At 58.3% G+C, this 26,597-nt stretch overlaps 1 protein-coding gene across 1 annotated transcript; it reads right to left on the bottom strand.

Annotated features, from left to right (window-relative positions):
• Positions 1-102: 102 nt before the first annotated feature.
• PRRX2 (paired related homeobox 2) lies at positions 103-22,590 on the bottom strand. The gene is made up of 4 exons (XM_086625221.1): positions 22,347-22,590; positions 1,154-1,338; positions 801-979; positions 103-238 (listed from the first exon to the last, which is right to left on the bottom strand). The coding sequence occupies exons 1-4, from the start codon at positions 22,588-22,590 to the stop codon at positions 103-105; spliced, it is 744 nt and encodes a 247-aa protein (XP_086481347.1).
• Between the last annotated feature and the right edge of the window lie 4,007 nt (positions 22,591-26,597).

The following is a 26,597-nucleotide window of genomic DNA, read 5'->3' as shown; positions in this document are numbered from 1 at the left end:
ATGAGTGGCATGCGGATTGGGTGGGTGGTGGATCTGTCCTGGACTGGCACAGGAGCTCCACGCTGTATCCTGGATGAGGCCACGGGGTGGGCTTTGCCCTGGTCAGTTCACGGTCGGCACCTGGTTCTGATGGAGGCTGAACTCTTTGGCTTTGAGGCGCAAGCTGGCGATGCTGTTGGCCATGTTCACCCCTTGGGTGGGTGTCGCGGTCCCGCTGGAGCTGTAGGAGGGCACAGTGCTGCAGGAAGGGAGCAGGGAGGAATGAGGCATGGCCCACGCAGGAGTCCCCATGCCCCACACTGTCCTGTTGGCTTCCCAGGCCAGGCTGGCCATTCCCTCTTGGGCATCTCCCACAAGAGCAGTCAAGGCTTCAGCATTTTTATGTGGCTGGATGCATGTGGGAACCCTTCAAACTATGCACCAGGAGGCCCTGCCTTGAGCTTTTGGATGAGATGGCTGGACACGGAGAGCTGGGAACCAGAAGGGACCCATACCACCTCCTGTGCCGACATGTGGGAAGGGTCAGCACGAGGCCAAGTGAATCCCTTGCGAGGACCAGGGCCCCTGCTCCGGCCCTGAAATGCATGGAGGCAGGGAAGCCTGCTCAGCGGTGGGCAGGGGATGCTCAGATGGGGCTGAAATGGGTTCCCAAAGCAAAGCCAGATGAGCTCCTTTCGGCCCCATAAAACTCTGTGTCCTCAGCAGCTGCACAGGGCTGCAATCCTGTGGTGATGGGGCAGTCCCTATGCAGCCTGTCCCATGACCACCTCCTCCCCAGCTCCTCCAGTGGCTGCACCTACCTGTATGGGGAGGTGCTGGTCCAGGAGAGATACTCTGGGGTCAGTGCAGTGGGGCGCGGTGCCATGGGCTGCTCAATGGCTGCTTCTTGGCTGTAGGATTTGAGGAGTGATGCCGATCTGTTGGCCAGCATTGCTCTCTCGTTACGGCGGAACTTGGCCCTCCGGTTCTGAAACCAGACCTGCACGGGGAGGGAAGGTGGTCAGCAGGGACCCGGTGAGAGCAGGGATGTCCCAAGCATCCGTCCTACCGATCATGGTCATGTGCAGGATGAAACAAGAGAGGGGACGGTCCCTGCTCTTGCCCAGGGACAAAGCAGAGGGTGTTGTTTTCTCCCACACAAACCTTTGCTCACCTGGACTCTCGCCTCGCTGAGGTTGACCCTTCTTGCCAGCTCCTCCCGCACGAAGGCATCGGGGTAGTGCGTTCTCTCGAAGACCCTCTCCAGAGCCTGCAGCTGGCTGCTGTTGAAGGTGGTGCGGTTCCTCCTCTGCTTCTTCTTCCTCTTGGCTGCCCCACGGCTGGGGCTGAGGCTCTCACCTGTGGGCAAAGCACAGAAGAGGCCACATGAGAGCCAGACCTGTGCAAGACCCCACACAGAGACCAGGTTGGGCTTGAGCCCTCCTGGGGTTCTACGCTGCCCTGCTCTGTACCTCCCTGTGGCATCCGGGACTCTGCGGGGAGAAGCGTACGTACAACCCTGTGGTCTCCATGAGAATCAAACCCTATTTTGGGACCTGCTGGAGCTTAGGGTTAAACCCAACTTTTGCGAAGACCTGTGGTGGTTTCACATCTGGCTAAAATCCCCCAGACCTGATTTTGAATACAAGTCTCAGTGGATTCTGGGGCAGCACTTGGCCCAAACTGCTGGGACTGCATCTGGCAGCTCCTGCTTCAACAACAACATGTCCATGGGGTGTCTTGAGCTTGACTCTTGCTAAGGGTTTAGATCAAGCTTTCATGGATGGCGATGGAAACTCAGCACTAAAACATCTCTGAGACATGAGTCTCAGCTCCCACCTCCAGCACCCTCTGAAGCCCCAGCTGTGGCGTGTCCCGAAGGTGACACAGGACTGCAACCGAGCATCTGCTCATCCAACCCTGGTCTTCAGAGCTAGGAACAAATGCCACCGTGTCTTGCAGAGCTCAGCCTCTGCAGTGTTTATTTCTGGCTTTGCTGGCTCATGGAAACATGAAGCTGAGGGTGTAGTTTGGTTTCTTGGTATTGATCCTGGGCTTCCAGCCAGGCTGAGATTAATCTCCTCTTTGTCACTAATATCATCAGGTTTAGGCAAGTTTATGAAGTCTTTTTCTGAGATACCCAGTCAGTTGGGGAACACGTCTTGCTGTCATTCCTCCTTATGGAGGTACTGGTTAATTATTCTTTCTGTTAATAAAGCATCTGGATCCAATCTGTACCTACTGGTGGGAAAGTATTTTGGAATTATTTGAAATGTTAATAGTTTTATGACATTCTGATTCATAGCAGGGTTATATTGGGGTTTTCTGCTCTATATCATTGCAGAGGCCGTGATGGCAGGAATTACCACTCCCTGAATATGCTCAAGAGAGAAATACTTATTAATAAGCTGTCTTGTTACTAATTAAATAGATGTGCAGTATTTTCAGATGATACTTGGGCAAGTAAAACAACCTACTGGAAGGGATGGAAACTATGGGCTCCAAGGTCTTTAAGGCCAGGAAAACCTTCTTGGACCTTAATTCTGAATAATTCAAACCATGAAACCTCCACCAACAAGCTCTCCATCAAGTCCCTATGGTCCCTTTGTGTCTGAGTATACCAGTCTCAAAGACCGTCCCATCCTGAGATGAGCCATGAGGACCAGAGAAACCCCAACATCTGCTGGCAGGTTGTCCCTGGGACTAATCACCTTCTTCCCAAAGCAGGGTTCAAACTTAGAGCTACTGTAGAGTTTCTTTGCACTGTTCTCTGAAAACCATGCTGATGGCACCAACAGTGCCAGGGGATGCGGCAGAGGAGGAAGGGCTAAATTTATTTCCATTGCTGGCAGTGGCATCCTGGAAAGAGCAGATGGCCTCTCTGGTGCTTTGCTATAGCGAGGACCAGTGCCAGGGCCTGGGAGTGCTGGGTGCCTCCAACAGCCTGACCTATTAAGGGATGAGTGTTGGACTGGGAGGAGAGGCAGGGATGCAGAGGTGGGACCTGGGCACCACCATCGGCCCCCTTCTCCATCTCCCAGGCATGTGCAGGGATGCAGCACCATTTTGACCATGATGTGGTCGTAGTACTGGCACCATGGGAAGAGGAAAGCATCCCTGGATGGGAAGGGGAGGAAAAGGAACTCTGTCCACCTAGCAGGGCCTCACTGCAGCCACCGGTGTTTCTCTGGGTCTTATTGTGTTGTAGGTACTTTTGGACCTTGGTTGACCACCCCTTGGGCTGGAACCGGTCCATGCTCTTGTATTTGGGACGTGGCCTTCTTGGTTGGGTAAAGACATGATGGATGGCGCTGTGCCTGAAATAAGTGTGGGTTTGAGGCCCTTTCCCTGGCCAGGAAACCACAGGCTGCCCTTCGCCACTGTTCGTGTTTAAAGGCTCACAAATAAAATTCTCCAGATTCCCTCCAGCCCTTGTTCCTGCAGCTTCAAATGTTCTGCCAGTCTCTGCTTTCCAGTTGCCCCTTTTAGTTAAACTCCTTTTTTGGTCCTGTTTCCTTCAGCGAGCTAACGAGCTGCTGGATTAAAATACATGAAGTCCAGCCATGGTTGTCCCTGAGTCTTCCAGGAACCTGGGACTGAAGTGGGAACCATCAGGCTGGGAAGGAGCTACAGGATGTAACAGGGCAAAAGACATTTCCTTGCGGGTTTATGGCCACCCCATAGGGTTTCTGAGGAAATTATAGACCAGGGCTTGATTCACAAAGTGCTGTCACCAAGGGCACCCACTGCTTCCCACTGATTTCAACAGAACCATAGTAAATGTATAAATGAAATTTATAAACCCCCTTTGGTTTCATCTCCAATTTAAAATCTGGCTATAGGACTTTTCCATAAGTGATGGCTTCTCTCACCTGCTCTAATTTGGCTGAAAGCAAGGAGGAGGAAAGGTTTCTTAAATTAACTCTGAAACCAGCTCTGCGGGATCCGGCCCCATTTCTGGCTGGTTTCTGTTGCCCCAAACTCACGGAGGCAAGAGCTTAAATGGCTGCGGGAACTGGGCACGGGGAGTGATTCCCATACGGGGCTGGCAGGCGTGCTGGGATGGAGATTTAAGACCAGAGTCGGGTCAGGATATGTCCAGGTGCTGGCAATTCCTGTGTAGTTGGAGAGCTGCAAGCCCTGGGCAGGCTGTGGTTGGGGCATTTTGTTCAGCCCCTGCTGCTGATTTTAATGAAAGGACTTTCTCCTGCACCACAAAACCCCATGGGATGCTCCAGGGAGCTTCTCGGAGGATGTTGGTGACCAAAATCCCTTTCATGCCTACTCACACCTCCCCTAAAACACACCGTGCCCCAGTGTGTGTGTGAGCTCAGAGCTTCCCCAGTCCCCTACACAAACCTTTGCTTTCCAGCTCAATTCTCTGCCATGTTCATCCCCCCCCCTCATTTTCCATCCCATCTCTGTACTGCAGGGAGGCAGCTCTGCACCCGGGACGCCTGCCCAGGTCCTCTGCTCTGCTCAAGGATGAGCCTTGGTAACGGATCGACATCTTTTCCCCATTAGCTCAGGCATCGCAGCCTTGTGGGACCAGATAAATGCCACCCTAATTGCTGGCGGCGTGCGCCTGACAGGTTTACAGCGTGCAAAGTCGGGCCGGATCTCTTCTATCAAAGATGTTTTAATAACCCCAAATCAGCTTTCCAAAAACGAGCGTTGCGAAGCGCTCCGCGGCACTGGAGAAGGATTGGGGAAGGGGATGGGGTGGGTCTCACGAAGACCCCCCGCCATCTCGCTGCTGCCCATCTGCAGGAATCGGATTTAACCAGACTCGCTGACACTTTGATGGAGGAATCGGAAACTGGTTCCCCACCCCAACGGGCTTCCAGGAATCAGAGTTTGTAATCGCACAAAGTCAAAAACCAGCTCGCCACCGTCTGTCTTTTGCCCCACAGCAGTGTTTGGGGAGGTTATGGAGAAAGCCGAACCCCTGCCTTTGCCAGTTACGATCTGGGGGTTCGTTTGGGGCATGGCTGGAGGCACCAGCTCGATTGTCCAACCCCAAGGTCCGAGGGGGCTCCTGAGCCATACCCCAAGCCGCCTTCGCTGTATTTATCTTCCACTGATTACAATTTCCGCTAAAGGGAAAAAAATGCAGGAGAAGGGGGAAAACAGGGGGGATAACATTACGGAATAATGAAAGATGACATGGAGGGGAGGATGGGGAGAGGGAGGCGCAGGGGCTTTGCGTAGAGCAGGACGAGCCCGGTGTGCTTCACAAAAAGAGCCTTAAATTGTCCTGCATGTTAGAAAAGACATGAGTCTTTTTGCCCGTGCTGTGGATGAGTTTTGGGGTGCTGGATGCAGCCTGGGTCACCTCCAGCCTCCCCTCCATGATGCCCAACCTCAGGCAATGCTGCCTGCCCAGGGGCTGGAGGCGGCCCGGGAGCCAGTGCTCTGCCCTATGGATGCCATGGAGGTGCTGAGACTCACCCCAAAACCCTTCTCCAACTGGAATCACCAACGCCGGCAAGCCTGGACCATGCCGTGCCGGCAAGCTGCTGGGTCAGAGCCGTGCCAGTTCAGCTGAGCACCGGCCAAGTCGCAATTCTGGCTCTTGCCCTCTGTGCTTCCACCAGTTTTCCATAGGAAGGACTGGGTGGGTTTCGGGAGCTGGGCTTGCCAAGGGGGGGCCCGGCACTGGCAGAGCCCCCAGCCTCCCGCGCGGCCGCCACCGGCTGCGGCAAAGAGGTAATTTTCACTAGATTTCCACCGAGGCTTTGGCTTTGACTTACGACCTCCATTAGCGAGCGACAAACGAGCTCCGTGCAGCTGCAAGCCAGACCCAACCAGCATCTCAAATCGCAGCCGCTCGCACGCCTGAGCCCCGGGGACCACCACGTCCCCGGGCAGGGACGCTCCGGCAGAGCAGCTCGTCCCTCGGGATGGCTCTCGGTGGTGGGCTTCACCGCCAACCGTGCCGAGTCTCCCGCTGCCAGGCAGCTCCCCTCTGGACACCCAGTTTAGGGGGTTTCTTTGCAAAAATGCACATCCCAGAGCGCGGTGTTCGCCCAGCACTGGCCCTGCGACCCGGGATGCGACCGGGCCCTGCGACCCGGGACCCTTGGCCGACTGCCAGCCTGTCCCTCCTGCAGACGATGCTGCAAAACCCGCTGCGTGCTCCGCCACATCCTCGGAGAGGTTTTGCCAGCTCCAGCTCTGCCACTTGGCTTTGGGGTGCAAATACTCCCCTTTTTTGGGGGCCATGCCACAAGGGAGAAAGTTCAATCCTCTCCTGCAAAAAACCCAGGCTACATCTCCTCCAACGTGTTTCATTTTCCGTTGCGTCGCAGACCCCGGAGCCCCGAACGGTTTTCTGTTAAATTATTTCACGCGTTCCATTTATTTGCGAGCAGTTTGCCAAAGACTTTTTAAGCTTTAAATTTTTCACCAACTCCCCCCAGCCAAATGATCAGATCTGCCACACCATTTACTTTCCTTCTCCGCCTGGAATGGCATTTTTTTCCCCCTTTTTTCTTCTTGGGTATAATTTAAGGGTTGAAATAGCCTGGAGGGAATTAGCTGTAAATTCTTCCTAAGACAAATAAATTCAGCCCTCTAAGTTTCTACGTTTTTCAAACTGTTGAGAGACGTTTTGGGTTTGTTTTACTTGAAATAATGATCATGGCATATCTGACCCTCAGGCTGCGGCCGGCTCTAACCAAATAAATAGCTTTTATTAATTAAGGTTTATCCTTAACAAATAAAACCCCAATTTGATCTCGGCCGGCTGAATTAGCAAAAATAAACAACGGGTTCTCCGGGCACTTGATGTGGATTTAACAAATTAACGCTGGGCCTTCATCAGGGAAGCCGCAGGGTGGTGGAAGCCTTTTACAGCCAAGAAATCCTTTGGAAAAACAATGTCTTTCATTTCTCCCATGGTCTCTCTCGGTAAACATGTGGACTCCCTTCATCCCTTTATACACTCGGGGGAAGCGAGGAGAGCTCCGGCGATGACGTCCGCCAAAGTTTCATGTGCAATTGTTTAACTTGTTCCTCTAAATCATGCAATGGGGAGGAAGCGTTTCCCTTCGGATTGCGGTGAGCAGTGCCGGACCAAAGCACTTGGGTTTGGCAGTTGCCCCCTCCCAGCTCCTTTTTATCCCCTAACCTTCAGCTGAGACACCCAGAGCCGGGGGTGATGGGGGTGCCTGGGCAGCTGAGCACAGCTGAACCCCCTTTCCAGCAGCTACTGCCAGCGCTGCCCTACCGTGGGACATGGGTGGGAACAGCCCAGGAGTCCCCAGGGGGTTTATCACAGAAGCGATGGTGGGAGCTGCCTACACCGTTACAGGTCTTTAATCTCCCCAAATCATTCTGGGATGCCCACGGGGCTGAGAAGCAGCCGGGAAGGTGCCTCTCCATGTGTGCCAGGTTGCCCAACTGCGGGGCCTTTCCTGCACCCACCAGTGAGCCCAGCCTGGGTGCATGAGGCCAACATGGCGCCGCAGCTCAGGACAAAACCATATTGGTGTAACTCTGTTTTCTGGGTTGTTTCACCCCACTACCTGGAAGAGAAGCCCTTTGGGGCCACCAAGCCCTGCCCATGAGGTGCCAGTCCCAGCTTTGCTCGGCACAATGCTGTGAGGTCCAAACCCACCCTGGGAACAAGCTGTGGACACGGGGGACGGGGTGTCCCTGGGGAACGGGGGTTGCCAGCTTCTCCCCAGGCTCCCATGCTGCCAGGAGCGGGCTCCGACCTCCTCGTCTCGCTCCCTGCTCCCCCTCCAGCCCAGCCCCAGCCTCATGAAGAGCCCGGGAATGCCAGTGGCTCTAGGGGGGGTCATTGAAGCCAGGGGGGTCCAAATGTGCTGAGTCCGAAGGAAACTTTCTCGGCTCAAGTGGCGTACATGAAAAATTTAAGAGAGGGGCAAGTCTCAGCTACTGGAGAAACATTACAGCAAAATGTTTCCGAGGATGTTTCACCTCATTAATTGTGAAAAAACTGAAACGCTGACACGTTTTTACAGGCTGCCAGTTTTGCTGGGGGAAAAGTGTCTCTGTTAAAAAGGAGCAGCAAAAGCCCGGACCGAGAAAGAGGCCAAGGCTGTCCCGGGAGGGCCTTAGCCCGCGCGCACTGACAGGCAGCAGCAGCCTGTTTTATGGTTATGGAGCCGCCGCTGCACCAGCCAGAAACCACCCAGCACCGCCGTTCGCTGCCCCCAGCCCTGCGGACACCTTGTTTTCGGCAGGATCCTGCCTGGTGATGCTGCGGCCCCAGGGATGCTCCGTGTGCAGGCTGCACCCTCCGCACCCAGGCGGCTTTTCCCCTTTGCACCCCCAGAAGCTGCAGTTACTGCTCGGCGGCGATGCCGGGGATGGGGTGTGGTGTCTGAGCACCCATCGTGGCATGTCCAACTGAAAGCCTGAGCAAGCTGGGAAGGTTCTGGAGAGCCAGCAGAGCCGGCAGCATCCCTGCATCCCAGCAGGGATGTGTCCAACCTGTGCTTGCAACCCTGCCGTGGCACTGCAGCCTTTTTTTTGGCTCATCCTCATCTTTAGTGCAGCAAATGCAGTGGGAACGTGATGCTTAGCAGAGTTTTGGGACCAGAAGGAACCTGGAAAGGAGGAGCCCTGTGTTGCAGGATGCTGCCTGTCTTAGGGATGGTCCCAGCCCAGCAGCGGCCACCGAATTCACAGGTGAGAGCTGTGAGCAGATTCAAAGCCGACTCTTTAGCAAGGGCGGAGGTGGTTTATCTGCTGCAAAACCCAAGTGCATGAGAGAGACAAGGTGTGACAGTGAGGAGGGGAAGAAGAGAGGGGATAAAGGGTATGAAGGACGAAGGGGATGAAGAGAGGGGAATCAGATGCTGGAGAAGCCAGGTGAGGACCCGGCCAGCCGAGCTGTGCGCTGTGATTTAGAGAGGATGCCCCCAAAGCTGGTGAAATCCATGGAGCTGCACTTGTCTGCCGCAGGTAAAGCCCCGAGGCTCTGATGTGACAAGTCCCCCCCTCCGAACACCTCACTGCCCTTCCCACCATGCCATAAGCTCATGTGCAGCCCAGCACGGTGCTCACCCAGCTGGGGTCAGGCCCCAGGAACGGTGTTTTGGCACGGCCGTCTCCTGCGTCAGCAAAAGCGTTCAATGAATTAATTGCAGCCGTGTTCCCCGAAGGAGGAGGCAGGTCAGTGGGATGCTGTCAGGCAGCAGGAAGGGGCTGGGGAACATCTTTGGCCATGAAGCTCTGGTGGGAGAGGGCTGAGAAGCACGAGGAATGGAATTTCTCCCACTCTCCCGGCGGCTGGGAGAGATGGTACCGTCACTCGCCTTTTACCCGGGGTGGGAACCGTCTGCCTGTGGACAGACCTTTGGAGAAGGGGACACGGACAGACCCCACTGTGGGGCTCACTGGCTCCAAGATGTACCCAGTGTCCTGGCCCCTGGCCCTGAGCCTGTGGCAGGATCCAGATTGTCAAGCCTGGCACTATCTGCCTCCTCTGAAACAACTGCTCCAGAAACAGCCTTTAAAGCCATGCAATGGTGTCGGCGCAGGGCTCAGCAACGCCTCTCGCTGCGCTTTCCCAGCTGCCTGGCTCCTGCACACCCCAGGAGCCGGGGCCGGGGCCAGGGCCATTGTGCAGGGCTGCAGGGCTCAGACTGCCTGGCTGCACCCGCTGACGGGTGGCACCAGCCCAGGGCATCCAGCCCGGGACCTGGGGTGCTGAGCACATCCTTTGGGCTCCATGATCTGCAAGCAAAAAATTGCCTCCCAGGACGACGCCTGCGCGGGGCAGCGGGTGACCCCAGCCTGGCGAAGGGCTTTTGGGAGTTGCCAAGAGCATCCCGTGCGCTCGGAGGAGGCTGCAACCACAGCCCGACACAATGGGCTGTCCCAGCTCCAGCGCTGCCGTCACCTCCGTTGTGTCAGGTCATTGCGGGGATGGAGCCGCAAAGGAGTCGAGTGGGGAACATGCTGGGATACTGCTCCCCGCAGGGTATCCCGGATTTCCCCCACGAGGAATAACAGAGTGAGGAGAAAAAACTCTTGGCAAAAGTCCGTTGTGTGCATGAGTTTGCTGGGGACGGTGGCACCGTGGTGGTCACCGTCAGCTGCCCCAGTTGGCTTTGCATGGTCAGGGTCTGGCATCACTCCCACTCACCACAGGGAAACGTGAAGCCCAGAGGGGTTCACTCCCCTCTGGGGTCCCCCCTTTCACAGATGGGGCTGGGGCCATGCAGAGCCTCTGGAACTCGTCTGTGACAGTGCTGGTTTAAGATGTCCCCTGCGAGTGCCAAAGAGGCAGAGGCGGAGACAGGACACAGGGACGTGGTGTGTGTTGTGCCGCAGCTCCCAGCTTTGCCCAGGGATGCTCCAAGAGGCTGTCAGATCAAAGGGCTCCTCGGGCAGATGCTTGTGGGCTCGGGGCTGGGGGTGACAGAAGCTGCTCAGCCGGCTGAGCCGAAGCTGAGCCATGGCACAGCCAAGCGCCTCGGGAAAAGGCCCCGTGGTGGGTTCGAAGCGCCGAGCGGGGCCAAGCACAGAGCAGCACCAACCGACGGGGGATCAGGAATTTTAATTTTGTTCTCCTGCGGATCCGCCAGCCCCCACGGTGGCGGCCTGGGGACCAACAAAAGGCACTGGCTCTCCCCCAGCCTGGGCAGCTGGGAGCCTCCCCAGCAAGGCGGCATTCACCGGGGGAGTTTGCTTTCATCTCCCGGCCAGGAGATGTTCTCGTGGTGGGACGAGACCAGTGCTCAGGCCATCCTGCGCCTCGCACACCGCTGTAGCACCCCAGGATGCCCCTGGGGACAAAGCCCCCGGCACCTACCGGGCTGCAGCCTCCCTGCTTTGCCAGCGTCGTTTATGCCATGTGTTAAAATAGGCGAGCGCGGAGCATGGCAGCACCGGTGATGGTTAACAGATGTGTGAAGGGGCTTCTGTGGCGCGGGGAAACGGCCGGCCCGGGCCCCGCTGCCAAAATGCTGGGGTTTGGGTCAGCCCCGGGCTCCGCAGCGGGGGGGGGGGAGGGCCGGGCAGAGGGGTCAGCCACGGTGGCTGCCCACAGCCATCAACGAGGGGATGCCAGCATGGACGATGCCAGGATGGATGATGCCAGGATGGACGGATGGACGGACCCTAGCATCCCGCATCAGGGCTGAGCAGGACAGATGCTGCTTTTATCCCCCCATCCCGCAAACATTTTAGGCACTGTTTGGTGCATCCACGATGCAGCCGCGGAGGTGCCAGCATCGCTCTCGCGCGGCTGCCTGACATAAGAGGTGACACAGTTTCCCAGCAGGGCACGGGGCATGTGTAATTAATTAACACTAATGAGACTTGTGCAAGCGCCGGCCCTGGGAGCAGCACCCGCCTGCACATGCAAAGCTCCACTGAGAACTCAGCTGTAACTCAAAGTGGTTTTCCCTGGAGGTGTGGGAAGAGGACGGGGTGGCGGGTGCCTTGGACCATCATGGTGTCGAGAGCTCGCCAGGACTTTTGCACGGTGTTTAAAAATAAAACTAATCAGCCCGGGCTGCATAACAGAAAGCTGTGCAGAGGGCTGGCTCCCAGCCAGGGACCCCTGGCATGGCGATCCCAGCCTTCCTGCCCCCTGCCCCTAAAAAAAGGTGGTTTCTTGAAATTTAATAAGCAAAAGCCCATAGCGAGCCAGCCCCGATGGCATCTGGCACCAAAACCCAGCTCCAGCGCACCAGGTTAAAGCACGGACCCCATTGTGTCAGAGTCACTGCCCAGGGGGAGAGAAGAGGATGGGCAGGGACCAAGGGGAAGGGTGGGAACCGCCATGGTGTCATCTCCTGTCACCTCCTTCCACCGACCCGACTCCCCTCTCCTTTTTGAAGCCCGTTTTATCAGCGAGTGCTGGCACCTGCCGAGAGCCCATCCCATGGCTACTGGCCGGCATCCCTGGACCGGGGGCAGTGGCATGTTTGGCCAGGGTGCAGGATGGGCACGAGCCCCCATCCAGGACCCCATCCCACCGCCGCTCCGAGGAGGACCCTCGCGGGCGCCTGCATACACAGACATCCCGGAAAGCCTCGCCAGCGAGCAGCATCGCTGTCCTCCAGTCTGGTTCTCATTTGAGGTCGGTGGCCTCTCGCCAAATTTATTGTAAAACATTCATTTTAATAAGTGGCTCGTATCTTTTTTTTTTTTTTTTTTTTGGTAAACCCAGCCCGATTAACTGTTTCCAGGTTAAAGCAGAGCTGCACGTGGGGATCGTGGGGACGGCAGGGATGGCAAGCAGGTTGCTGGGGGCAGGTGCCAGTCGTGGGGAGGACACCAGGGGACACCTCGGAGATGACAGGGTGAGGGCAGCTGCATCAGGGTCCCACTTCTGCAAAGCCCGGCGGAGCCGAGACCCTTGCCTTCGACACCTCAAGCCTTCATCCCCTCTGGGTCCCCAGGGAGCCCAAGCACCATTTTGCCACCCTGGGGACCCTGACCCCAGCACCCTGCTGGCCAGGAGCAAAGTGAGGAACATGCTGGCACTGATGTTTGGGGACCTCCAGGCCCTCTCATACAAATCCCATTAAAACTTCACCACCGATGGGTAACCAGGTCGTGCTGAACACGCGAAGGGCTTCGCGAAGTGGACGGTGCCTGGTAGTTTAGTTTCGACATTTGTTTTAAGTTTTATAAACCTCTAATACTAATAGAAATGCTTCAATGTCTTTTAATTTAAATGAAAACAGTTACTTTTTTAATTTAAAAATTCCCCAGAGGTATTTACAACCCCCAAATTACAGCCATGTGGCCGCCCAGCAGAGAAAGTGACATCGATGGGGAAGGAGCGTGGTGGCTGTCCCGGCCCACGCCGAGCCCTGCACGGCCCCGAGCAGCACCGCGCCAGCGGCCGTCCCCACGTCACCCGTGTCCCCTCCACAGCATCCCCTGGACACGCTCTGCTTTGCACCTTCGCTGGAGACACAGGGTGCCAGGTCACAGGGCAGCCAGCCCCTCGAGGTGCCAGCCACGGCTGTCCCCAGCAGGATGGTGTCCTTCTGACATTCCTGCCTTCCTTCCGTCCTTCCTTTCTCAGCCTTCCCTCTCCCCCTTCTCCCTTCCTCCTCTCTTTCCCTCTCCTGGACCCCCAGTACGCTGCTGTGGGCAGGAGCAGCCCCACAGCTCTGCTGGGTTTGGTGATGCCCCATCCCATGCCCTCCTTGTGCTGCTTCCCAGCCCCCTGTACTGCCACCAGACCAGGCTCTGTGCCCCCCACCACCTGCCCAATGCTGTGTGCGGGGTCCCCCACATGCTCCCCACAGCATTGCTGCTACTCCCACCCCAACACACCCTCTGCAGCAATGCAGCCCCCCCAGCCCCTGCAGTGCCCTGCATGGCTCAGGGTGCGGCGTAGCCCCTGCACCACCCAAGCAATGCCCTGCACGGCCTGGGGTACAACACAATTCCTCAGCATGGCTCAGGGTGCAGTGCAACACTCCCTCCCCCTGCAATGCCCTGTACAGCTTGGGGTGCAATGCAACCCCCCGACACACACTGTGATGCCCTGTACAACTCAGGATGCAATGCAATCCCCACCCCACCCATCAATGAGCTGCATGAACAGGGGCACAACACAACCCCCCCCCTGCACAACGCAATCACCCCCCCACACACACGTTGCAAAGCCCTATAGAGCCTGGGGTGCAATGCAACCCCCCCTACACACATTGCATTGCCCTGTACAGCTCGGGGTGCAAAGCAATCCCCACCCAACCAATGTGCCGCATGAACAGGGGTACAACACAACCCCCCCCGCACAACTCAGGGTGTAACGCCACCCCCCCCCCCCCATACACATGTTGCATTGCCCTGCACAGCTCGGGGTGTAACGCAATCCCCCCCCCGCAGCGCTCCACACCACTCAGGCTGCACCCCACAACCCCTGGCAGCACGACCTGTGCCCGCCCCAGCCCTGTGCCAGGCTCAGCCCCCCCAGCACCCCGCTCCCGCCCGCGCTGCCGTGCGCTCCCCGCCATGTGCACGCCAGTGTCGTTGCGTGTGAAGGCGGCCGCCTCTCCCGCTCGGCGGCGGGGAAGGATGGCGCCTCTCCACATCTGGTTCAACGCGCGAGCCTGGCGCCGGGCTTAGCCACAGTCTCCGCTCAGAGACACACAGACTTTAATAGAGCCCCACAATTCCTCCCGATCTATCACTGCAGCCGCAGCTAAAAAGCTGCTTTATTATACGCGCTCCAAAGGGGGACGGGGAGGGAAGGGGAGGGGGACGGCGGCTGGCGCTGCCGCTCGCTCCAGGCTCCCAGTCCGCCTGGCGTCCCCCCCGCCCCCGGGACCTGAGCTGCTCCCCTCGGCCCTGGCTCCCGGGGGGCCGTTTGCCTCCCCCCAGCCCCGGGGTGAAGGAGGAGCGCCGCGGGCTCGTTACATCTCCCGCTCAATTAATGCCTGTGGTCCCCCGAGCTGCTGTTTGCGCCCCAGCGGAGCTGCAGGGGTGGGGGATGGCAAGGGGGACCCTGTCTGTCCCCCTAATGTCCCCAGAGAGGGGTGCATCTGCCCCCTGAGCTGGGACAATTTCCCTCAACTCCTCCAACACCAGCATCCCATTTACCCCCACCTCCCTGCTATGGGATCCGTAGCCGGGGCCGTTAGCAGGGGCCTGTGCACCAGGGGCTGCCCCGTGGGTGGGTGCTGCACCCCCCTCCCCGCATACCTAGTGATGCCCCCAGCAGGTCCCGGGGGCACTGGTTTCCCGGGAGAGGTGCAGGGCGGGGAAGTGTCCAGCGAGGGATGCTGAGCACAGACGAGGCGTTTCGTTACGCCGTGGGAAGGCTGGAAAACATCGCCCACAGCCATGTGTCCCTCGGGTGAAGGCGAACGCTGGGAATGCCTCGAGGGTGAGGGTGGGATTTTTCTTTTTAATTCTCGGAAATCTGGGGGCTTCCAGTGAAAAACAACCCGGTTCTGCAGTGCCACGGCAGCACTGGCGGGCAGGCATCAGAAAACTGCCTTGAAACCCCAAATCGGTCCTTCCTCTCCAGGAGGGGTTGTTTCTCCATCCTCCCTGACCCCACATTGCTGGCCCCGCATAGGCACTGGGACCGGGCAGGGGACGGCTGCCTCTGCCCACCACGCTTTTACCCTTTTCCCAGTTGGTTTTTCCAACCAGGAAAAAAAATGATACACGTTAACTCTGATCTAAACCCTTGCCCAGTCCCGGCTCAGCCACAACCCGCTGCCCCGGCATTTTAAAGGATGCTCCGAGTCTGCTGGTGGCTCAGGATCCCATCCTGGGAGGATAACTCCTTCCAGCTGCTGCTTGTGCTGCAGGGAGGGGACATGATGCCAGCCTGGGGACACCAAGCTCCTGCGAGCCCCAAAGCATGTGGGTCCCATCCTGCTTCAAACCTCATCCCTGCGGCTCCATATTTTACAGCTTTTTGGGGATAATTCCTCATGGCCAGAGGAAATTAGCCCTGGGAGAAGGGATGATCAGCCCCACTCCCTGGGAGAGAGGAGGGTTTCTAATGAGGCAGCCTCAAAGCCCCAAATCATTTCATCAGCCTCCCAGCTACAGACACACGCCCAGGCTCTCTTAAAATGCTGATTCGTTGAAATTCACCCATCTTGGCTGTGTGGAGTCGAAATTTCATATTTTTCCTGTGAATCAGTCCCGTTCCCTGAAATAACAGCCCAAAAGGAGAGGGGAAATAGTCTTGCACTGAGCTGTTCCTGGTCGAGCTAGACATAACAGCCTGGGGGGGGCTGGGCAAGGTGTCCCCATGTCCCAGCACCATCCTGGGCTGGGCATGGCCGTGCCATGGGGCGTTTGAGCTGCTGCTGGGGCTTCAAGCACATCATTGGGTGCTGCCGGGGCCCCCAAGGGAGTGGGGCAAAGCCCCCTGTCCCCTCCGGACCCTGTCTGGCGGTGGCTTTTCCAGCTCTGTCCCATACTCCTGCCCTTTCCCTGCTGGAGAGGGGAGTAGGAACGAGTATCCACCGCAGCAACGCCTGCCGAAAACCTGCCTCGCTGGGGGTGCCAAGGGGAGAAAAATCCCAGCAATGAGAAGTTGGGGGGGAAAAGTGATTTTCCTGCCCTCTTGTCCCAACCAAGGCTGCTATGGCTCTCGGGTTTCCCCAGCAAGAGGGGACTCATCTCCCCAGGATCTGGTTTTGAGTTTTTTTTTCTTTTTACCCTCTGGCAGCGGCTCCCCTGGCGCAGACGCAAGCATGTGCGGGGACCCCACAGAGCCCTGCGAATACTGCACAAAACGTGCTGGTATGTATTTTTCTGCGCCCCTGGGGAGGGCTCTGAGTGAGCAGAGCTGCTTCCTGGGGCTGCAAAAGCCCCCGCTCCAATCCAGAGCCCCCCCGAGCTGGGGTGGGGGAAGCCTGGAGCCCAGGTGGGGGTGTTCAGCCCATCCAGGGGCAAATTTTCCCCAAATTGGAGCCCAGGTGCCACCAGTCAGTAAGAGCCTGACTGCATCCTCCCAGCGCACGAGGAGGAGGAGGATGGTGAGTGGGCGTCACCGTGAGAGGAGCGGGATGGTGAGAGCGGGTGTCACCACGGGAGGAGAGAGGTGGTGAGCAGGTGTCACCCTTCAGCACTGGAGGGCACAGGGAAGCACAGAGCAGTGGTACTGGGGTGGGCCCCATGCCAGAAGCCCCATTAGACCTGGGGTCTCCCAGCTGTGACCCCCACCCTTGGGTCCCTCCCTGCCTGCGCCTGGCAACAGTCTGTGCTGTTCCAGCTGGTTTTGGCAGGGCTGGGACCTAACAGCCTCTCATCCTGCTCATGCCGTGGGAAAAGCATCGCTGCCACCCACCCCGTGGTTTTTGGACGGGTGAGACATGGACAACCAGTTCCCCGCTCTCTATGGGACAAGGGACCCCCAGGCAGTCCACGTGCGGGACAGAGTGTCCCATGGCAATGGCACAGGGAGAAAACTGGAGTGGAAAGGGGTCCCAGCTAGGGATGGGAAGCCTGGCTGGAGGGGTCACGCTGCAGTTTGGGGCTGTCCTGTGTCCTCCGCAGCAGCCTGGGCGGGTGCAGGGTGGGTCCCTCCGGGGTCCCTCCCCACAGCCCTTTTTTTTTTTTTCCTAACTGGGATACACTGGTCTCCTCGTGAGCGGCTGGAAACCGTCTGGGCGAGCCAGGACACATCAGGCTCCCCATCCATCCCTCGCCTGTCGCCAGCCTCGCACTAAGCGCAAACAAATGTGGTGGGCTGGGAGGCAGGCCGGGGCGGGCAGCTCCCGCCCAGATTAATTGGCGCTTACTCAATACGCGCTGACGGATGATGGATGCTGCACCAGGGACCTGCCAGCATCGGGCACTGGGCAAGCATTGGTCTCGGGCACAAGGCCCAGCTGTGCTGCCCTCCCCCCAGGGACCATCCCACTCCAGCAGCCTCGTGGGCACTGACGAACCCCTTGTCTTGGAGTCTGCAGCCCTTGAAGCCCTCCAGGGATGAGAATGTCCCCAGGCAGTCGCTGGGGACAGTGAAGGTGACGTCCTGTCACTGACAATCATGGCCGTGCCAGGATGGCTCCTGTCCTTCTGCCACCCAGCCCAGCTGTGCTGGCCTTAGAAGGACTGAGATGGCTCGCCTCCCCCCCTGCTTCAGATGCCACCGTTCCGGGCTCTGCTGTGCAGGGACCGTCCCCACCAAGGGCCCTCAGGACATTTGCCAGCCTGGGAGGATGCCATGGACAGTAGCTCCTCCGCCCAGGCACCTTTGGTCAATGTTTTAGGGAGTGGCGAAGGACTGTGGGTGCTGTAAACCTGGAACCTTAGCCTTTCTGCCCACTGGTGGGTCATCTCCTACCCCACTGCACCCCAACCTCAGCCCCCGGGCTGGGGCAAGCAGGTCCTGGTGCCACCCCGAGCAGCCAGGACCCCTGTTGTCTTCTCCTTCTGGGGACAAAAGCATGAGAGCCTCTCCTCGGAGAGCTGCAGCCGTGTCCATCAGACACTTCTCAAAGCCTCTTCTCCCCTGAGTTGGGGTCCTGACACCCCGTCCCTCCCCAAGCAGTCACCCAGGAACTGTGGAAAGCCTCCCAGCAGAGAGTCTCAGGAGATTTCCAGCACTTTTGGGGACATGGAAAGCAGATGGATGCTGGAGAGAGGGGTCTGACTGGTCTGGTGTTATGGGGCAGGGGCACCTTGGGTGGCTCCCCATGGCCCAGCCCCACTGACCTCAGGCGTCAATATTGCCCTGAGCCAGGCACAGGGGATCGGCCACGACTTCGTCATGCTGGGTTTAATTGCAGCCGAGCCATGTACGTGCAGGGATGTCCCAGGGAAGGCAGATCCCTGTGGGCACATCCCGGCCCTTTTTCAGCAGCGTTATGTTACAGAACTGCCTCCTGCCCGCACAGCCGAGGAGTACCCGAGCTGCGTCCCCTGTCCAGCGGGGATAAGCGGCATTTGGGAAGGCAGAGAAGTGCAGCCAAAACATGTCCCATGATCAAGGACCAGCACAGCCCCTGGGCTGGGCCACCATGGGGACATCGGCCAGGATGGCTCTGCCTTGGGGAAGGTGCCCCAGTCCTGGGAGTGGCAATCAGTCACCGCTTGACCCCAAAAGCAAACCCCTTCCCCTCTTCCACTGTTACCAGGTCCCTTCCTCTCTTCTCCCTTTTCAACTGCCCATGTTTATGTGATTAAAACCAATTTGCTGTAACATCAGCTCAATCCCCTCTGCCCCCTTGGACGCAGCCTCTCCTCTACTCTCGTTTCGTCACTGCTCCGCTCAGCATCCACACAGCCTCAGTGCCGGTCAGAGGGTCCTGGCCGCCCCAGGGTTGAGGAAGGGGCTCCAGGAGCTGCTCCACATCCCAAGGGCCACCACATCTCCTCATCCCATCACCCACTCCCACTGGCTGCAGCCGAACGGGCAACGCATGCCCACCCCGTGCCAGAGGACCCCCTCGGAGGGGCCGCAGACCTTCCTCTGAGCCCGGCCACGACAGAAGTGGCTCTTTCTGAGTTTTCAGCCCTGAAGCGGAGACCGGAGCCAGTGCCCGATTCTTTCTCCCATCCCCAGGCGGCACCAAAAGTAAGTTCATTGTTTGAAAAGCCATCAGTCAAGGCCTGCTGGCTAAAATTACCCTCCTGCTTTATCATCTTGAGAACATTAAGGGCTGTTGTTAACAGATGTTTCGCGTTACACATTATTTGTTAGTCTAATGAAAGGAGGTGAACAAGCTTTCAAGACCTCAGAAGTTGTGCGGAAGGTTTTCGATGGGAGGCTGCTGCACCACTCCAGGGGAGGATGAGGATGAGGATGGAGATGAGCCCTCACCACTCTGTTGGCATTTCCTCACTCTTGCCTGGCTTGTGGGATGTCTGCCTCTTAATTTTTGGTTTCGATGAGAACAATGTGTGGCACCGCTGATATTTGCAACCGTCCCACAGCAAGGATGCGCTGGGTGCCCTCAGGGCTGGTTTGAGGCTGGGGCCAAGGCAGGGGTTGAGCAGCCCCTGAGGATGGAGAGGGAGGAGGGGACCTCTCTGATTCTCCATGCCAGTGGGAAGGGAAGTTCCAGCCCTTCGAGGGGCTAACAGAGGGGCTGCTCCTGCAGGAGAGATGTGCCTGGGCCCCCAGACACCCTCCCCAGTGGGAAGGGCTGTGGGATGAGGTGGCGGGCAAGGGCAGGAAGGGGTTGAATCTCCCTCTGCAAAACATAAAACTCTGCTCTGAGCTTCTTCAACCCCACCAGCCTCAGGAACAGAAGCCTTCTCCTGCTGCAGCTGCCTGGGGAAGAGGAGAGGGTCTTGCTGAAGTTGCAGTGTGCTGAGCACAGCCTGGGGCTGCCTAAAGCATCCCTGTGCCAGCACAGCCCCCTGAACCGCGGAGAGGGAGTGCCAGCAGCTTTGCACTCTGGGCTGCTCTTCCTCCAACCCACCGGAGCGATGACCCTGATAATGGTTTCCCAGCTGGAGCACAGAGCCGCATCCTGCAGAGAGACACTGGGGTACCAGGGTCCATTTGCATTAGTAATAAACCCACTGCCACCAACCTGTGGGGCTCCAAACTCGCATCTGGCAGAGAAAAAATGCGATGGTGAAGAAGACGAGAGAAAAAAAATGCTGAGAGGCTGTTTTACTTTAGGATGCCAATAAAAGATAACGTTACCAGTAAAAGTTCCTCTGCTGTCATCACCCTGATGCTGAAAGCATCGCAGATGTGTAGCAAAAGGCTGACACTCACAAGGGCAGGGCATTTGCTGGGTATTTATAGTCTCCCCGTCTCCATTTAGGAAATTAAATCCCAGTTTAGGCAGCAGCAGTGGGTAACGGGTCTCACAGGTCGATGTTTGCATGGACACAGGTTTTCCCCATTTCATTGTTCTCTTCTTGCTCATTGCTCTCAGCTCCCATCACTCAGGTATTTCTCTCTCCGCGTGGGTTCAGGGGGAGAGATGCTTCCAGTCCTGGACAGGCTGTTGGAGCATCCCAGATGCTGACGGTGTCTTCATCTCTGCAACCTCGCCAAAACATGTGCTAACGGGAAAAATCCCCCGTGGTCCAGTGGTGCTGGGATCAGTGGGCCAAAACCCCCAGAGCCTCTACCCCAGGAGGAATAGGCGTTTAGGGTGAAAAATGGGCTTATGGGGATCAGCTAGCCCCCTTGCCTCTCTCTGGTATTTGGATCGCTCCCCTGAGCCTCTTTGGGGTGCGTTAGGAGCTCAGCAGGGTGATAGTTTCTCTGCTGTTTTGCAAATAGCCCCATGAGACAAGCTGGCTGGTGTGGGCTGGGCTGGGTTTTCGAAAGCGGTGCTGATCCCACACGTCATACTGATCCCCTGTACGGTCACATCAGCGGGCGAAAACCTCCCCACAGTCCCAAAGGCAATGAGAGAAATACAAACAAAACCCAAGGGAAGGGGAGGGGAGGGAAGATGGAAAATAACGCCGAAAATATCAGATACCATCCCAGAAAGCGGCATCCAGCCTCACCCAGCCCTCAGCATCCCAGGCAGAGGCAGGCTGGGAGTCCTGGGGGAGCTTCTCCGCGGAGGAAGGAGGTTGTGCAGGGAGTGAGATTGGGTGGGAGAAAGATGCTTCAGACTTGCACGCAATGGGGGAGCTGCAGGAGGGGTCAAAGGGAGCACCCTGCATGGGGGGGATTCCTACTGGGAGCCCCTCATCTCAGGTCTGGGCAGCCTCCGGGGTGGGCTGAGCTCCCTTCGCTGGCACAGCACCCGGGTGGGCTGTGCACCCCCAGGCAGGCATGGGTCAGGCCCTCGGCAGGGCTGTCAGCACCCCAGGGCTCTGCTCCAGGGGCCGCAGAAAACAAGTCTGGCGTTCCAAAGCCCAGTCGGGGTGGGCACCACAGCCCGGACCGTGGGGAGGTGGCCGGGCTGCACCTCCACCCCATGCTCTGCCCCTCTCTCGTTCGTCCTGTCTCCCTTCTGCCGCTTCTGCGCCCCGAGGGGACCCCCGGCTCCGGAGGGGCTTTGGGGGCCGTCGGGTGCCCGCGGACAGAGGCTTTGCCGCAGGGACGGGGCGAATCCTCCTCGCTCCCGCCCCAGGCACCAGAGCCGGGATGCGCCGGGGCCGGCGGAGAGATGCGCGCTGCCCGGCGCGGCAGGCAGCCGCGGAGCCTCCGGGCAGGCGGGGCTGTCCCGTTAAAACGAGCCTTCTGCCAGGATCGAGCGCCACAAAGCCGGGTCCCGGGTCGGTCCCTGTCCCCGCTCCCAGCCCTGGCTCAGCGCCGCCTGCCCGGCTCTGTCCCCGCCGGCCCGTTGCTGCCGGTGCTACCGGCCCGGAGACGCTTTGCGGCGGGCGCCGGGAGAGGACCCGCTGCGTCCCGGTCTCCCCGGCCCCGCCGGGCCGCCTCCGCTCCCCGGGCCTGGAAACCGAGGCGGGGAGCCCCGGGGAAAGAGGTACCCTGCAGGCCGCGCAGAACCGGGACGCACCGGCTGCCCGGCACCGTCCCGTACCCGGCACCCGCCGCGGCGACGGGAGACAGCCGGTCCCTCTCCTCGGTGCGGGGTCCCTGTGCCCCCGTCCCCGGTGCGACGGCCCTGTCCCTCGTGCGGGGTCCCTCTCCGCCAGTGCGGGGTCTCTGAGCCCCCTGTCCCCGGTGCGATCTCCCTCTCCCCCGGTGCGGGGTCCCTCTCCCCCGGTGCGGGGTCTCTTTCCCCCGCTGCGGGGTTCCTCTCCCCCAGCCATCGGGGTGTCGGCAGCCCCGCAGCTCAGCCCAACGGGGGTCACCTCTCGCCTCCACCCGCCTCCCCGGTCGCCCCCACCCCGCCGCGGGGGGACACTGATCCCCTTTTGTCCGCGGTGCCCGGCGCTGCGCAAGGGCCGCCGGCGCCGCAGCCTGGCCCGGAGCAGGGGAGGGGGACAGCGGGAACACCCCATCCTCAAAGCTGCCCCAAATCGGCGGGGGCCCATCCCGGGGCGGCGGGACTCACCGTCCTGGGGTGCTGCCTCGCTGCCGCTGCTGCCTCCCGACGGCTCCGGCATGGCCTTGCCGCCACCGGCGGGCGGGGGACCGGCCGGGGGGGTCCCGTTCATACCGGCCGCCACCTCCTCCAGGTCGAGGAGGTGGCTCACGCTGAAGTTTTTCCGGCTTTGAGGGTTTTCGGGCGGCTCCGGGCCGCGCACGGCGCTGGGGGCGAACGGCTTGTCCATGGCGAAGGCTGGCGCCGAGTCCATGGCTCCCACCCCCAGCCCGCAGCCCACCCCAAGGTGCCAGGCCGCTCCCCGGCCCCCTTCCCCTTCCCCACCCCCCCAAAAAAAAAAAGAAAAAACCCACCCACACTCAAAAAAAAAAAAAAAAAAGATAAAAAATATAATAATTTTTTTTTTTAAATGAGAAAAAAAAAAAGAAAAATCACGGCTGCCCTGTGAGTCCGGCTCCCTCCTCAGCCCCTGTTCCGCCTTGTGCTGACGTCTGGGGAAAAAACCACGCTCCCTGCCCAAACTTTCTTCCCCTGCTCTTTGCTCTGGAGCTGTTCAAACAAACGCCCCTGCTCCGAGCTGAGCAGGGCGGCCCCTCGCGCCCCCCCCGGCACGGCGACCTGCCCCCCTGCCAGGGGCCGAGCACCGCCGGCAGCCAAGCCGCAGAAAAAGGGGGGGGGGGGGTAGAGAAGGAGGGAGACCCGCTTTTACCCCCTCCACTTACCCTATCCACATCATCCTCCCCCCCCCATCCCTGCTCTAAGTGCTTCTATCAACAAGTGTAAGTGGCTGCGCTCCGTGGGGAGGGATGTGGGGGGGAGAGGGGCTGGATTTCCCCAGCCCCAGATGGGGCTGGAGGGAGAGGTGACCCGCAGGTTAGCGGGGGACACGGCCCCCCTCCACCTCCAGCCCCCCCCTCCCCGATCCCCATCAACCCGGAGCAAGGTCACCTCTCCTGGGAAAAGCCTGGCTCTCTCGCCTTAATGAGATAATTACGTCCTGCACCACAGTTAAAACTCAGAGGCTGTTTCCCTTGGGGTTCGAAAGAAACCTCCCTAATGAAAACCAGCCACCAGGAGAGGAAAAAGGAGTTTTTCCTCTTTAAAAATTATATATATATTTATATACATATACACACATCTATGCAGGGAGGAAGCAGTGGGAAGGAGGGAGGCAGAGCCAGCGGCTGGGGCTGGTTGCTGGTGTCCGGCGAGGGCTGGGCTCGGGGCGACGAGCAGAAATGGAAGAGGTTAACGGTTATTATTTCTCCCCCTCGATTCCCGCGTGCTCCCCTGCCCACTGCCACACGCACATATGGACGGGGCTGCGCGCACGCGGGCTTCGACGCGCAATCTCCCCGCGAGATGGGCCGCTGCAGCCCAGCCCTGAGCTCATAAACATCCCTGCTCCAGCGCAGCCGAGGGAGGCAAACCCCTGGCTGAGTTATTTTAACATTTGTCGAAAGCTTTTCTTGCTCCCTCTTCCCCTTCGAGTCGGAGCCGCGCAGATTTTTAAGGCAGCCGGTGCTGCCAAATCTGATCTTCCTGACGGGGAAGCAGCTTCCCAGAGCTCTCCAGCTTGGAAGGGGTGTAGCTGGAGGCAGATTTTGGCTCTCTCCGACTCCGCGGGGGGCTCCCCGAGTGTGCAAACAAGCCAGTTCGACCTCCCTTCCCCCCTTCTTTTTTTTGGGGGTCTATTTATTGACCCTATTGGCCCACTTTATTGGCCCTAGGGCCACTTTAGGAGGCAGCTCCGGCGTCTGGTCCTGCCCGCCTCGGCTGTGTAAATCACGGGCTGGTGTCACACCACCTTCTGCTCCTGCTTCCTCGGGGGCTGATTCCCATGGGTGAGTATTTGACCTCTGCCCAGCACCCAGCTGGATGGGTCCCCGGCGGAGTGCGGTGCCGGGGCGATGTGCACTCAATGTATTATAATATAGATTGTATGTATTGCCATCAGCCTTCCTGGCTGCTCCGTGCTTTCGAGGAGAGGCGAGAAGCCTGCATCACCCCTGGGACCACTGAGCCCTGGGGGACCCAGCGCAGCCCCATGCCACCTCTCCTCGGCCGGGAACTCGCTTTATCCTGCTTTTTTGCACCATGGCTGCAGGGATAGACCCTTCCCAGGATGGGCATGACACCATGTCTAGGAAAAACTGCTCGAGGACCAACCTGGGGGACAGAGATGTCCCCTTGGAAGGCAGGGACGCATTGGTGATGCACTCCAGCTGGCTGGGGCTGGTGGGGATGCTGGAGCAGCGAGAAGCCCCGTCCTTCTCCCAGCATTTCCCCCTTGGCCCCGGAGGCTGGGAACATCTTGCTGTGATTATTTTGGGGGGGGGGCTGCGGGGCGGCTGGTCTTGGCCCATGAAGGGGCGAGGGCGGGCAGGGGGGGACGGAGCAGCCCCAGCCCCATTTATAACCGTCTTCCTCCTCCTTGTTCAGGGCCAGACCTTATTCTTGAACTGTCTGGCTTTTCCAGGGGAGACAGCTTTCCCTCGGTTCGCCGCATTAAATAATTAAATGGAGGGAATAATCGTCGGTGAAACCCCCTTGGGTTCGCACTTCCTCGGCCCCTGTGATTGCTGATATTTTTTTGGGTGAAATATGACCTTTTTTATGATCAAAGGGGATCAGAGTTCCAAAGGAAAGTAAAAAAAAAAAAAAGGTAAAAGAGAAAAAAAAGAGGGCAAGCATTTTCTTTTTTCCCAATCCTAGCGGTCTGGTAAAGTTTCTTTAGACATGCAAAGATTTACACACCTTTCTGCAGGGTGCCTTAAATTACCCTCCGACTCTTTACACATTTCCATGAGCAGAGCAAGAACAGTAAGTCATTGAGAAATTAACTGGCCTTTCAGTAATATCCCCTGTCGGCCTTTCAGAAGGAGAATGTCTAATGACTTTTTTGAAGTAGAGGTCAGGGTTTGCTTTTTTTAAATAAAACAATCTGTATTAATGCAATTTCCTTTTTAGCTGTAGGATTTGCCTTTTTTTTTTTTTTAAACATCATTTTTTTTTAACTACACCAGCCACACGAAGTGAGACCCAGTTGTTTGAAAGCCACCCTCCTGGCATTTCCTAACTCTCTTGTGCAAGCTCTTCCTTTTTTTGGGGTAAAAAAATACATTTTAAGTGATTGAAACTGGACGTTGGAGCTGGCAAGGTGACTCTCAGCCATGCTTAGGGCAAAGCACGGGTGGTTTGGAGGCGAAGCCAAGCAGGTTTGATTTGCCTGGTGGGTTTTGCTGAGCAGGGTGTGTGCTCAGAGTCTGGCTGATGAACCAGAGTGGCACCGAATGGGCAGAGCCATGCCAGGCTCCTCAGGGTGAGGATCCTGCTGCCCAGAGCCTGCCAGGTTTGCAGTTTGCAGCCCTTGGGATGAATGTGGTTGTTTGCCAGTCCTTCATCTTCCTCTCTTGCAAAACAAACAACCCAAAAAACAATATTTTGGTAATCTCGCTTTGTGTCCTTCGAGGGGTCTCCTGATGTTTCTCCCATACTGTGACAATATCTCGCGCTTCCACAGCGCTCGCCATGGCATGGATCCGAACGTGCTCTGCCAGCCCCAGCCCTCCTCCTCGCCCCGATCGGCGGCGGTGGCTGAGGTGGGACCGTGCAGCATCCTCGGAGCGCTGCTTGGGCTGGTGCTGCTCCCTGCGGTACCCGGCTGCTCGTTCTCCTTAATATTCCCAAAACCTTGCTTGATGGATATTATTGTGCAGAGGAACTGGGCTGGCTTGCCCACATTCCCCATGGGTGGAAGGGTTTTTCTTACTATGGAGCTGCACCTCTGCTCCACCGTAGGAGGATGGATGGAGTAGGGAGATAGTAAGGAGTAGAAGAAAGGAGATGGTGGGGGCTTGCTGGTGTCTGGCCAGGCCCCAGTGACCGGCTCTCGGGGCGGGTGGCCGGAGGTTGATCCGTTCCCCAGCACTGAGGGAGCAGGGCTGCCTGCCGCATCTGCTTAAACCGGAGCCGTGTCCAGCCCCGTGTCCTGCCCGGGGTGGGGGACCAGAGCATCCCTGTCCTGCCCCCAGCACCGAGGGCATCGTGCTGGGCAGGGGTCAGGGCAGCGCTGTTGGGGTGGTGGCCGGGGGCTCCTACATGAGGAGTCCCCCCAAGTCCAGCCCTGCTGGTCCCACCAGGAACGGTATTCCTCTATCTGCTGAGCAATTCCTCTTTCTCCCTCCATCCCTGCCAGACCCTGAAAGCATAGCATGCCCTGGGCCAGCTCCTCTCCTCCTCCTCTCCCCTCCAGCTCTT

The sequence above is a fragment of the Tauraco erythrolophus genome, chromosome 22, assembly GCF_009769465.1.
Source record: "Tauraco erythrolophus isolate bTauEry1 chromosome 22, bTauEry1.pri, whole genome shotgun sequence".
NCBI lineage: Eukaryota > Metazoa > Chordata > Aves > Musophagiformes > Musophagidae > Tauraco > Tauraco erythrolophus.
This window is presented reverse-complemented; position numbering and strand designations above follow the sequence as displayed.